This window comes from Tasmannia lanceolata, unplaced genomic scaffold (genome assembly GCF_043159265.1).
Source record: "Tasmannia lanceolata isolate RefF3 unplaced genomic scaffold, GAP_Taslan_0.1 ptg000008l, whole genome shotgun sequence".
Lineage (NCBI taxonomy): Eukaryota > Viridiplantae > Streptophyta > Magnoliopsida > Canellales > Winteraceae > Tasmannia > Tasmannia lanceolata.
Genome location: NW_027518685.1, coordinates 12,637,502 through 12,650,942, shown reverse-complemented (window position 1 = coordinate 12,650,942; position 13,441 = coordinate 12,637,502). Strand labels below are relative to the sequence as shown.

At 37.9% G+C, this 13,441-nt stretch overlaps 1 protein-coding gene across 1 annotated transcript; it reads right to left on the bottom strand.

The window, feature by feature from the left end:
* Positions 1–606: 606 nt before the first annotated feature.
* On the bottom strand, positions 607–8,683 carry LOC143884395 (putative phospholipid-transporting ATPase 9). Its single transcript, XM_077387931.1, has 11 exons — positions 7,437–8,683; positions 4,655–6,003; positions 4,458–4,568; positions 4,039–4,315; positions 3,815–3,903; positions 3,603–3,711; positions 2,791–2,994; positions 2,567–2,692; positions 2,352–2,450; positions 2,068–2,259; positions 607–1,445 (listed from the first exon to the last, which is right to left on the bottom strand). Exons 1-11 carry the CDS (start codon positions 7,830–7,832, stop codon positions 777–779), a joined length of 3,621 nt encoding a protein of 1,206 aa, XP_077244046.1. The 5' UTR covers positions 7,833–8,683; the 3' UTR covers positions 607–776.
* Positions 8,684–13,441: the final 4,758 nt, after the last annotated feature.

Here is a 13,441-nt window from a genome sequence, read left to right as displayed (position 1 = left end):
AGTTGATACAACTCTGAAGCAAGGAAGAATCTTAACCCATGCAATAGTCAAAGCCAAAACCTTGATGAAGAGAAATGATGGATTTTTGGATACCCCTTTGAACACTCTTGCATTTCTTCTTTCCATAGTACCCACAAAGTTGCTACAAAAGATATGTTCCAAAGAATTCTTCCTTTTTTCCTTCCATGGAACATGAGGCCATGCAAGGAATAGATCCAAGAGATTTGATGGGAACACCGAATCAGTCCCAAACCTACATAGAAGTAGGTTTTTCGGCAGCTTCTTAGGCATTACTTTAGGAATTTCCTAAGCCTAAAGGCACATAACTTTCGATTTTCAGTTGCAATTTTGCAGTAAACAAATCTAGAGTTCATCCATGCAATATCAAAACATCTCTCTCATATTTTGAGAACAGAATACAATCAATCTTCTAATCATCACATTACTCATGAGCTGATTGTTGATAAAAAAAAGCCATGCTTGAAGTTCAAAACCCACCATGTGGTAACACCTGTTTCTTCATATCTTAAAATCTACTTGGCTAAAGAAGACAAAAAATAACACATATCTTAAAACTGAAACTCTGAAGGGAAGAGGGAAACAGTCTGATTGAAACTATCCATAACTGGATTGTATTCTCTCTGTGTGATATGAATATCAGAAATACAAGAGGTATACATAAAAAATTAAAAAATAATGCAGCCTTCAAAGGCCAAGAATCAAAATCTACATCTGGGCTTGTATAGCCCGCCCCACTAATAATACATGTGCAACAGCTAAACTCTTCCCAATTCAATGACCTGCTCAGGTGATTGTTTCGTATTATGAACCTTGCGCTTTACATTTCTGGTTTTCGCATCCAAACGTGCTGAAACACCAACTGTGGTCGTTCGCAAGGATCTCTGCCTCACCATTCGACAGTACTCAGGGTCATCGGCTTGACCTTCCTTCCTTATCCACTGTATCATCTCATGATACATGGGGAAGAAGCGCATCTGAATGGCCGAGTATGAAAAGTATGGGGTGAGGCTACAAATTACCACAAGGAGTGTGAGAAACCAGTAAGAAGGAGCAGGAGCACATCCTTCAATGAAGACCATATAAGCAGTAGAGGACAAGTTTGGGGATAGGGCGCCGTAGGCCAAAAGGAAGAGATACCAAAGGGCGATGCCTCCCCACACGAAGATGTGTTGAATCAATGTGAAGTAGCTGACAGAAAGAGCCATTTGGCAGTTTACAACCCAAACGACACACGAGTACAGTGTTGCCCCAAGAATTTCCATTTCGACCACCTGTCCACCTTCACGGAAGGCCTGGTGCTGAAATGCTGTGGTGCAGAAGAAGAAGATGATGATAGAGCTGATAACCCCATTGAACATCCAGCTGAGTATTCGTCGCCAGCTAAAGAGAACATTTTGGATGCCTTCTTGGTACAGTAGAGGGAACTGAATGAAAGAAAAAAGTGATCATGAGTTCATCTCGTAAAGTTTATTCAGAACATATTACACTCTTAATATGTCATTAAGATTATTTTTGATAAATTACACTTCAAGGCATAGCTTTAAATAGTTGCCATGAGTGTAAATGTTTAAGTTTTCTTTGGATTCTTCCAGATGCATTACATGAGATAGAAGGGAATCACTTGTGCAACCAAAATACATGGTCACTGGATGATGTAAATTTAAAATCAGACCCAATTGTCAAAAGAATAGATAATATGGCATATCGATTATATAAGACATATGGGTTGTTGTCATCCCCACGGAGTCCATTATTGTACCTCAACCTTAGGGGAGGGAGATAAAGCACCCTCATGTAGTTATAAGTTCTGTGTAAAAAAATACTTGTTTTTAAATATTTATGAAAGGCAGGAATCTGCATGATGGTCACTCAGAAAAACTGTTTCCAAGCTTAAAAACTATTTCACTGTTGACAGACTGATTGCACCAAACTTGAACTTGAAAATATATTCGGAGTAGATTTTCAAAATAAGACACCGTCTTTACAAGGAATTTACAGCCATAAGGAATACTACATGAAGTTTTAGTTTGTGAATGGTGAATATACCTTGAGACAAAACCTCGCAGAAACATCTTGGTCAAATATCCCCAAAGCAAGTACAGGAGCCGACGTGAAGAAGACATTGTATAATGACAAATACCAATCGTTATACGCTGATTGCCCAGAAAATGATGCATATGCCTCAAACATGAAGATAGTGAGACCGAATGTAATGTTCTTGTAAAAGAAGTAGCATACCTGCAAAACAGACGAGGAAACACATCAAACTCGATTCAACTTGTGAAAAAACTTAAAGAGTTTAAAATAACAAGAATGGAGCCCATCCATACCATTGATGCGATCCTTCTGTAACACCAATGTCCATGTACAAGCAGTAAACGCTCCAAAAATCGGAACTGAGCAATTGCAATATCACTTGACATCACAGCCTGATATAACATCGAAGGAGTAAAAAGGTGAGAAAATAAGTTCAATAAACAAGCATGAAAAAGAATGAAACAAATGCAACATAAATATCATAAAGACATTATGATTATGTTATCACCTGCATTCCTTCAACACCACTGATACCAATTCCAATATCGGCTTCTTGAAGCATACCCACGTCATTTGCCCCATCACCAATTGCTAATGTTGTCTTACCCGTGCCGGTTTTAACCAATCTTGTAACCTGATTTTTTTTTTCAGACACATTAGATTCCTTAAGCGCGACCATTAACTAAAGAAATAAAGTAAGGACGGATACACTGGAAAATTATGTGAACTTACGAGGGCTTTCTGTTTGGGTGATGAACGACAGCAAATAACAGATGCACAGCTGATTGCCAGGTCTAAGAACATGTTCTTGACATCGTCCTCCAGAGCAAAAGACAGTGATTTACCATCAATGATCAAAGCAAATGCATCTCCACTTGATGAAGTAATCTGTGACTTTCCCTCACTTAGCTGATGGATAACGCTTGCCTTAGATGCCTGAAAAGATAAGCAACAATCCCTTTAGATGTTATAAGTTATAACAACCCACGGATTCTAAAATTAGAGATGTAGATGTTGGTAAGGGGCCAGATGATAAACTTGGATGACTTCCAATGTTAATTAGGATAAAAAACCAAAGTCAGATGACTTTCATATTCTTTTATCTTTAAGTTTGGGCACACTGTTGTGGAATGTCACCACCAGTCACCACTGGCCTACATTTAACACAAAACTATGTTGGTTAAATCCCAAGTCCCAACAGGTCTACAATCTGAAAGAATGAGTTCCAACTTGAAATGAAAATTGAGTCACTTATGGACTTAGTATAAGGGTTTTTGGTCATTTGATCATAGTTTCATGTTTATAAGTAGTTGATTGGGCTCTGATTACTATAAGCAACTTGTAAATCAAGTTGCTCATCAAAAGATATGACATCACAAGAAGTACAATACGTTGGATGGCATAGGTTTCGTATTCTTCTGTTTGTGTTTTTAATAAAAGTTTTGTATTCTTCTGTTTCTGTTTTTAATAAAGTTTTCTATATCGTTGGAAAAAAATTTTGAATGATGTAAAGAGAATACAGCATAAAAGAAAGCATTGTTTACCTTTGCAATGTCAGTCTTTTTCCCCTCCTTTTCCAATGCTATAATTTCCGGTGTCTCCAAATTGATAACTATCTGTCGCATTCCTTGTCTGAGCAGACTACATGCAAAGCTGCAAAATTTAACAAGAGTAAAAAACATGTAAACAAATGGAAGGAGAAGCAACTATATATATGACATTTTGTATTTACAAGAGTTATATCCCATAAGCATACCCAATATTGATGGCTGTCTCCATCTTATCTCCGGTTAAAACCCAGAGTTTTATCCCAGCTTGTGCAAGCTTGTCAATGCATTCAGGAACCTGATACACATGGAAGAACATAATCACTTTCAAACAAAAACTGATGTCTAAAATATTAGACTTAAATCATCTCTTGAGATCTTCTAACCACCGCCATCCCCCCGCCCCCAAAAAAAAAAAAAGTCTTCTGCTCACCCCATTTTGCAGTTTGTCTTCAACAGCTGTGGCTCCGAGAAGAATCAAATCCTTCTCTATCTTCTCTGCCACTTCATCAATCTTTTCATCTCGATCTGCACTGACCGAGTTCTTGGCCTCATCGAATTCCTTCTCAAACTCCTTGTATTCTTTCTCATTGAGTTCCCGATATGCAAGGACCAAGGTTCTCAAACCTGCATCAGCATACTCATTCAGGTGATCCCTAGTCTCATTTTCAAACTCCCTTCCATTCTCTGCGAGCCGCTCAAACATGACACTGTTCATAAAACATGCAATGGGTATTACAGGACGGAGCTAATTGGAACTACAATAATTAGATGTAAAGAATTTAATAATGCCTAAAGTGTTTATTAATATCAAGTACTCAAGAATGCTTTAGTAAGTTGTAGATCACAAACCTGTCGGCACCTTTGGAGAGTAACAACAACTGGCCCTCTTGATTTCTTACTATCACAGACATCCGCTTTCGGGTGCTATTAAACTCTAAGATATTCAAAAGTTGATATGATCTGCAAACAGGAACTGGTGGTTAAACAAAGAGAACTCACAATAGCGAAATTTCTCTATTATGCACGAACAAAATGATGAATTTTACCTTTCAACTATCATGCCAGACTTGGGATCCAATTCATGCAATGAAATACTTGTCTGTGTCCTCTGGTAAAATTCAAAGCCAATTTCTCTGGCAGCAACCACAAAGCTCGCCTCATCTGGTGATTCAGCTTCATACGAAATATTTCCCGTCTTTCCATCCACTTCAGGAATAGCCGTATGACAGATCGCCATTACACGAAAGAACGTTTGAATGACATCTGAGTGAGGTCCCTTCACCCAATTCCCATCCATAATGCGTTCATCCTTGAAGTTAAAGCCTTTAACTGACGGTTTTGGATCAGAGTGATGCTCGGCAAGATCCTCGCTCTCTATCTCTTGAACCAAAGGTGAACCTTTTCTTCTGGCAATAGCCTTCTCCACCTCTGTAACACCGCGACCATAAGCCTTTCCAGCCACGGAACATTTGATGAACTCCATGGAATTGCAGGTCAGAGTGCCTGTCTTATCTGAGAGTATCGTGTCAACTTGACCCAACTCCTCATTCAAGTTGGAAGTGCGGGCCCGTGCAGGCTTGTCAGTCTCCTCATAATACATATTCACATCTTGATTGATGAAAGTGCTCTGCATAACTTTGACGACTTCTATAGACACATACAAAGAGATGGGAATCAAGTAGTTATACAACATCAAGGCTGTTAGAAAATGCAATATTGCCGCAAGAGGCGCTCTTTGAGGATCAAAGAAAACAGTGGTATGATTCGGTCTAAGATACCATCGTTTCATTCTGTCACCATGTAGATCCTTTTTAGTTGCTATTCCAAAGAAAATTGAACCAACAGTGGCAATCAAAACCATGACGCCAAACATAAGATAGATAATTCTGTCCATTCTCTTCTCGATTTTACTCCTCTTAGATGGTGGATCTGTGGCATTTTGGAGAACTTTCGTATCATGGCCTGTGAATATCACAGCCCCATAGATGTAGTCAGTGTTACGAAGTTTCGAGTCCCTAAGAAGCAGCTGTTGAGGTGTGAGAGGGTACTGTTGCTCTTCAAAATCCATACTCCCAACGAAAGTGTACAGGTTTGCATTTGGATCTTCGCATTTAACTAATGCTTTGAAATCCTGAAAGGTAGACTCATCATGCAAATTCGAGGTCACATCCAATGCTTGTTTTAGTTTCAAATTTGTCTCTCCATCAAGGTTCATTGTCTCAACATAGCAGATAGCATCCTCATAACTAGATGAAAGCAACAGAAGGTCAGCGGGGAAGAAATCGTCCTTTTCCACTTTCACGATATCTCCGACTCTCAGCTTCTTCCATTCAATATTATCAAAAATCCCATTGCTGGTGTGCACTTTAACCTTCCGATTGTTGACCTCAATATCCTGAAAAAAATTCCAAATTATAAAAAATGAGCCCCAGTGCATTGTCTTGATTATGAAAAAGAATACAGGAGTTAAAAATCTAGATCAGGAGTTCAAACATGCACAAAAGTTATTCATAAATCAACCTTAAACTTTAAAATACTTGAGAATTCTTCACAAAGCTCACTAAAAGATGGGTCTCTTGAAACAATCAGACTGGGGCATAGGATAATGAAAAGCTAATGTTTCAAGGTAGAAGCAACTCTCACAACAGAGTCTGAAACCGTCACATAAATAGAGTCGTGTGGATCCAAAAAGAGTTACATTACAAATAAATTAATAGCATATTTTCCCAAAAAAAAATATTTTGTAGGTAGTCAATTGAGCATAAAATTTTGCTTGTGTTTCACATGATGACCAAATTTCCAGTTTTGCTGATCAAGAAATCAATTAAGACACTGAGGGAATGCAGCAAGTTGGTTGGAATTGAGGATATGAAAGGCTAACATGAATGAAGCCCCAAGTGAGAAGCCTCTGCAACATACATCTAAAACCCCTCTCAGTTCATTTTTTGGCCAAATTTTAAATAAACAACTCCTTTTAAAAGGATGTACTGCATAACAAACTACAAATAGATGAGTATTCCCTGACCATGCCCATTTTGCAGACTGATATGGGCTCATATTCCCCTTCAGATCCAACACAAAACACAGAGATGCTATCTTGCAGAAAGACCAAGCAAAGCCTTTCATGAGATGCTATCTTAAGGTTCCAAAAGGCCCCTTGAGAAACATTAAAGGCAACAAGATTGCCCCATTTGCTATTCAAAACCAACACAAAATCTAGTAATCTCCTCTTAAAGGTTGATCATGTTTCTTGTTTTTAAGTAAGCTTTAAACGTACATGTCCTCATTGTTTCGTAAGCCTGTTTGGGCCTTGTTCTTTGAATTTTTCTAATAAAATCACCAGGTCCGTCCTGGGACCTCAATGCACATTTCCGGGTTAAAAAAAATCTAGTAATCTTCTCTTCATCATGAATTAGTCCAATTCTAAGGTTCACAATTATTTTATGTTAGAATGAGAGAAAGTGGAAATTTCATCATGATCATGTTGAACTGTAATTCAACCTAAAGATATCCCTACAGCAAGCACCAATCAGTAGATTAATCTCCCCGAGAACTCTAGAGGAGCTGTTAGATGCAACCAACTATGTATTCCTTAAATTCGCACTAAATAAATATTGTTTATTTCTTTGTAAAGGGGTTTTATTTTTCCTCTTCTTGTATCTTGTTGGGTTAGAGGCAAGGTTCTATGTCCTCCTCTTGTGACTATTTTTTCTTATTAATAAAATTTAAGGCGCCATAGTTTCAAGACCAAATAGTCATGGATGATAAGAAAGAATAACTGAAACAAGTAGAAGTATTCATATTACAAAAGGGTGTTGAAATGTATACCTGTTCTCTTCTCCTCCAATCTTCTATGGCCTCTTTGACCATGGAAGCGCCGATTACAACAATCAAAGGAATGATAGCACTGACAGCGGTGTAAGGAGCAAGGGGAGTGAATGCCAAGCAGCCGACGAGGAGGAAGTACATGTTGGCAACCCTCCTGAATTGCTCAAACAAGGATTTGGGAATGAAGGTTGCCAAATTGTACTTGGTTGTAGACACATAATTGGCACTATAAGTGCGGATTTGAGCTTCAGGGGATTCGGGTTCATTACAGAAGACCACCCGCGAAAAACCAGGCCCACCAATCTGTGAGTGATCATCTTTGAATGAGGATTTCTTCCCACATGAAAATGTGTATATCTTTCTGAAATTGGTGTTTTTTCTCCTGCCACCAGTCATCCTCTCCACCACCAATTTCACCACAATTTAAGAACTAGGATAAAGCCCACCAAAGAGGAGAGAAAAACTGCTCCTTGAGAAGAAAAAACTCCCTAAAATGTAAAATGCAATTTCAATGGTATAACTATAAAATCACCCAAAACCAAGACCCCAAATTTAATTATGAAGAAAAGCTCCAAAATACCAGCAAACCCTAAAATCCAAACTCAGAGATGTTTCCAACTCCAAAACCCAATAAAAGTGCAGCTTCAGACAAAATTACAAAATCCCAAAAATTCCCAATACTAGTTCCCAAATCCACAACCCAATAATGGCCAAAAAATATACAGATTTAGACAAATAAAAGCACAAAAACCAACTTCCACCACTACCCTTATTCTATAAATCCCCCAACAAATGTAATCTTTACTATTAAGAACAAAACCCAGAAACCAATCTCCCCTTTATCTCTCAACCCAATACTCAAAAAATCCAATTATTCATCTATTTCACGTTCCCAATGTCTATATAACATTAACATATCCGTGGCGGGGAAAAAAAGTCTCCTTTCATCGAGAAGGAAACGTGTCATTGGATCTTTGAACAAAGACCTGCCTTTTTACCGTTTGACTTGAACAAAAATTCAAAAACGAGTAATAGCAGGCTTTGCAAAAATTAAAAAAAGCAACTTATTAAATTGAAATAGAACCCCGCCCCGCAGTTGAAATCAGACTCAGTCTCTCCTTATCATCATGGCCCCATCTTTCTTCCTAAGAACCTTCTCAGAAAATTTATAAAGAAAAAAGAAGAATGCATCTTTTTTATTACTTTATAGCTGTTTGAATGAAGGTTCGTTTTAATTACAATGAATAAGTTTGTGTAAAGAGAATGGATTTGTTTAGAATTAAACTATTTGATTACTGGGAGCCAAAGAGACAGAAGGATGGTGGGGAAGGAGACAGTAACATGTATTCGTGGAATTCCAAGAAGAGGCTTCCCTCTTTCTTTTTTCTCTCCCATCTAATAAATACAGGCTACTGATATTTGCACCACCATGTTTTCATAATTGCACATACTCACCTTGTCTTTTCTTTTTTAAATTGGCTTATTGGGAATTGGCTCATGGGATTTTTTTGGGAATTGTAATGGACCTTTGACAACTGAGTTAATGAATAAAAGATAAGGTGAGTCTGTGATAATAATAAACCTTTGACAACTGGTTATTGAATAAAAGACAAAGTGAGTTTGTGCAATTATCAAAACATGGCAGTGCCAATATCAGCATCCTAAATACATTTTTCCTTTCTTTGGTTTTTTCAGGCATGGTAAGAGGATGTTCCTGAAATGCCCCCAAATCTAAGAATTTGTCTTCTTTTCTAAGGCTGTCAATGGACCCAATTCCCATTGAAACTGCCTTTGTTTGGGTCAATTGACAGCCTTTTTCTTTTCTCTTTTTTTGTTTTCCTGATCAAAACACCCTTTGGGTTTGGAGATTTTGCATGAAATATATTTCATGTGTTACAATTTTTGGACTACTTATTTGGTGAACAATTATTTTAATATGGTAGGCCCCTACAAGCCTAACTAAAAAAATCTAGAATCACATCATTTTGGATTGAGGTGTTGATCAATGGCCTAGGCTGATCCGAGGTGGTCGAATGAGAGATAATGGTATAGACTACTGGTGGGCAGTACCTAATGGTAGAGATATTGTAAGGAAAAAAAAATAGCTTAAAGGGTTTGTAAATTTGCAATAGAGTAAAAGGGGGCATTTTAGGAAATAAATGTTATTAAAAAAAAAAGATAATTTCTTCTTAGATTTCTTTGGGATTTTCTAGGGATGTTTAAGCATTTCAACCCCATGCTAGTTTGTAATGTTTGACTTCTATTTTTTCCATTTATGACAGTTATAATCCTAATTTTCTTTTCTTGCCATCTTAAATGGGAATTGACCAATTGGGGCGCCCTTTGCCACCTTTTCTGCAAGGGCGCCTGTGAGCCTAGCATTCATCAAAAGGAAAATACTGATATGATAATAGATAGGGATGGAAGTGTCTAATTTCAAGGATAGTAATAACTTCTAGAACCATACTTCAACTACTAAATCAGGACATTTTCAGGCCTTTTCAAGGGGTAAATTCTAAAATTCAAGGCAGAAATGGAAGTTTGTTATGGTTGGTTGCAGTGATGTAAGAAAGAAGTTCCAGAAAGAGGTGAGGTCAATTTTGGATGCCACTTGTCAAGAAGGCAACAAAATGATAAAATAAAGAGGGTGTCTTGAGAAATCAAACCTCTCCCAGGCGGCCCTGCAATTTGTTTATCTATTTGTGTGGCGACTCTATTTGTTTATCTCTTCACATGTTGAAAACGGATATAGAAATATTGGCAAAACTCCATGAATGGGGATAGCTACTATCAATCAACCTACCTAATTACACTGAGAGAGTCTCCCCCAATGATCAACATGCTTAGGGCCTTCTCCTTTGAGATTCTAATTTCTTGTAAGATAGCTCGTAAATCTGCTTCATTGGAACCCACAATCCCAATGAAATTTTTTTTTTATTGGTTTCGGTAGTATGTTTTCAAGAAATGAAGCAGTGAAAAGTTTATGTTTAATAAAAGAGTATTTCACATAACACTTATTTTATAGGATTCGTTAGCATTTTTTTTTATAAAATCCATAATCAGGTGACGAAAACTAAGCTCTTGTGATTTATTTAACAGTGAAAGGAAAATCACAATTAAATTATTCACCTTCATCTTAAAAAGATTTCTTCTCCCATGTTATTTCTTCTCGCATTGTCTCTGCGTCGCCTTTCTCGCATTCCCTTCCTTTAACTAAGGTTTAAAATTTCGGTTTCGGTACCGGTTTCGGACCCCGAAATTTTGAAATTTCAGTCGAAATCTGGTACAAAACCCGAAACTAATAATTTATTCAATATTAAATTTCGGTGAAATATTAAATTAATATTAAAAATAAGATTTTTTGGGTCAAATTTTGAAAAAACCGAAATTTCGGTCGAAATAAGTGACCGTTTCGGTTTTTATCGATTTCGGTGTCGGTCTCCACCAAAATCCGAAATTTTGGATTTCGGTCGAAATTTAAAACCATGCCTTTAACTACGATTAATAGATCGGCAAAATAATCGCTCACTTCCTCTTGACAACTATTTCAATTGAAGTTCCCAATCCAATAAAATACTTATTAATATGAGGCCCCGGGTCTCATACCAATTGCGAAATACCTCGTTTGTTACAACGCTTCCTAAAAGTTAAAAAAAGGTTTCCATTAAGGGTGGAAAGGAAGAAAGCGAGTAGATCTACTAATTCCTCTTCCTCAAATCAGCCTTTTCCCTGGGGTGGGGTATTGTCTCAACGAATTAGTGGTTGTAGGAGTAAAGTGTTGATATAATTCGAAGAAGCAAGCGGCAAGTTCCCGGCAATCAAATAAGAAAAAAAAAGTATGTATTTTCACATTTATAGGATTAGCATTAATTTAGAAATAAAATCCTTCTATTAAAATACAATCAGTAGAATCCCTAAAAATTCTGCACTTTTCTCTTAATGAGTTACCATTGACGCGGTTTAATGGTGGGTTTCCTATCTGGCAAAACCATTAGCTTTCTTTCAATCCGCAGCCTTGTTTAACTATTCTAAAAACTAAGGCTGAAAAATAAAGACTCTAAGAAGAAGACGGCGGAGAGGAGCATAAGTTGATTAGTCTAGAAAAAGGAGGAGGAGAAAGACAATCGTTGTTGTTCTTTTTCTATTTTGAAAACTTTAGGAAGAGAGATCTGAATCCCAAAATGGCACACGCAGAAAGTAATACTTTCAGTCCATCTAATTGAAAGGTCTCAAATACATTCTAGGCCTTGAGAGATGTCCTTCCTTCCGGAGAGAGTTATGTGCCAAATCGACCGTAACACAAGCAAGCAAACAAACAGAAAATAGAAAAAGAGGCGGAGAGAGGTTGATTCGAGGCAACCGGACCTCCTAGCGGCTCGATTCGAGAGGAACCGTGACTCTCCAAAACAAAGTCTCCTTTGCTGTTGTAAAAATCTTCTATTTTCATTGAATTGGTACTACATAAATACAAGCATGAGGGAGTGCCACATCACAAGCACACTTACCCACTAACAAGACACATCATAAATAACTAACTCCCACTTCCCTAAACACATTAGCCACAACTAATGGCCATTACACTAAAACACATACCCACTACTATGCACTAACCCCACATACAACATAAGAAAATACACATAATAGAGAGAGAGAGAGAGAGAGAGAGAGAGAGAGAGAGAGAGAGAGGCCGGCCATGTATGCATGTGCAGCCCAATATTACTGTGGGCCCACATTATTTGGATGATCGAAACTGTTCATTTGTTGGGCCCTACTGTATATAGGGTGTACCCCAAAATATCTTCTCCATAAGCTGATCCTAACCCTCCAACTTATCTGGGTTTAAAATTGAGGTACAACATAGAAATCTTCACAGAACATAGGGTTAGGACGAACGGTTTGGAGAAGATTTTTTGGGCCCACCCTATATACGATAGGGCCCAACAAATGAAGAGTTTGGATGACCTAAATAATGCGGGGCCCGATATATAATATGGTTAGATGGGTTTTTTTGTTGACTAAAATAGCCCCCAACAAGTTGAGACGTGATGCCATAGAAGTGCCGGTGGGTCCTGTCGAGAATACAGCTATAACGAGAAACGCGCATTAAAGAAGGGAATGCCCGCATGGACTGATTAGAAAATACAGGTGAAGTAAGAAACACCATAAGACCCAGTTAGAGAAAATCATTCACTATTTTAAACTTTCAATGTAAGAGAAATGCTAGCATTATTTGCACTAGCAGCCATGACTCAGTCTCACAAACCCCTTCATACATGTGCTATTGCACCCAATCAATGGCATGCATGCAAAATTGTTGCTAATGAGTGGAAAATACATTCTATTGGTAAAAATCACATTGATCGAATGGCATCCATTGATCTAGGAGAGTGCCATGAGTCCATTCTGGCCTTTCCGGAGCCGTCAGGATTGAATGACTGAATGATTCATTGATTTTACCCTCTTGCTCCAAAATCATTATTTAGGGTTTTGCCAAGAAGAAAATAACTCTTTAATTTTGTAGCTTCTTACTAATGGTCAAGGCTGACCCACCTCAATCGAGTCGAGATGGGTTAACCCTGACAACCCACCTCTAAGACCTTGTTTGTTTAAGATTTTTTTCTTCTATTCTTTGAATGGTCCTAGTGTGTTTAAGATTACGACAACAGATTGTGAGTGCCAAACCGAATTGGTTGTCATATTCTTAAACGAATAGGGCCTAAATCTCTTAACCCTAACTCGACTCTTACATAATTTGATTTTCCAAGCCTGGTCAGGCTGGGCTGGATTGGGTTCGGGTTGTCCTGATACAAAAATTTAAAAAATATATATAAAAAAAAAGTCATAGCCCTAAGATTTTGAATATTTCGGATTCAATCGGATTGCACAATGCCTCAAACCCAAAAATAAATCCGGCTGGTTTTCCCAAGCCAAAACAGGGTTGACTCGACCGGTTCGGTGAGCCCGGCCCAAGTTGCACACCTAGTGTGTACACCCTCTATTGGAAA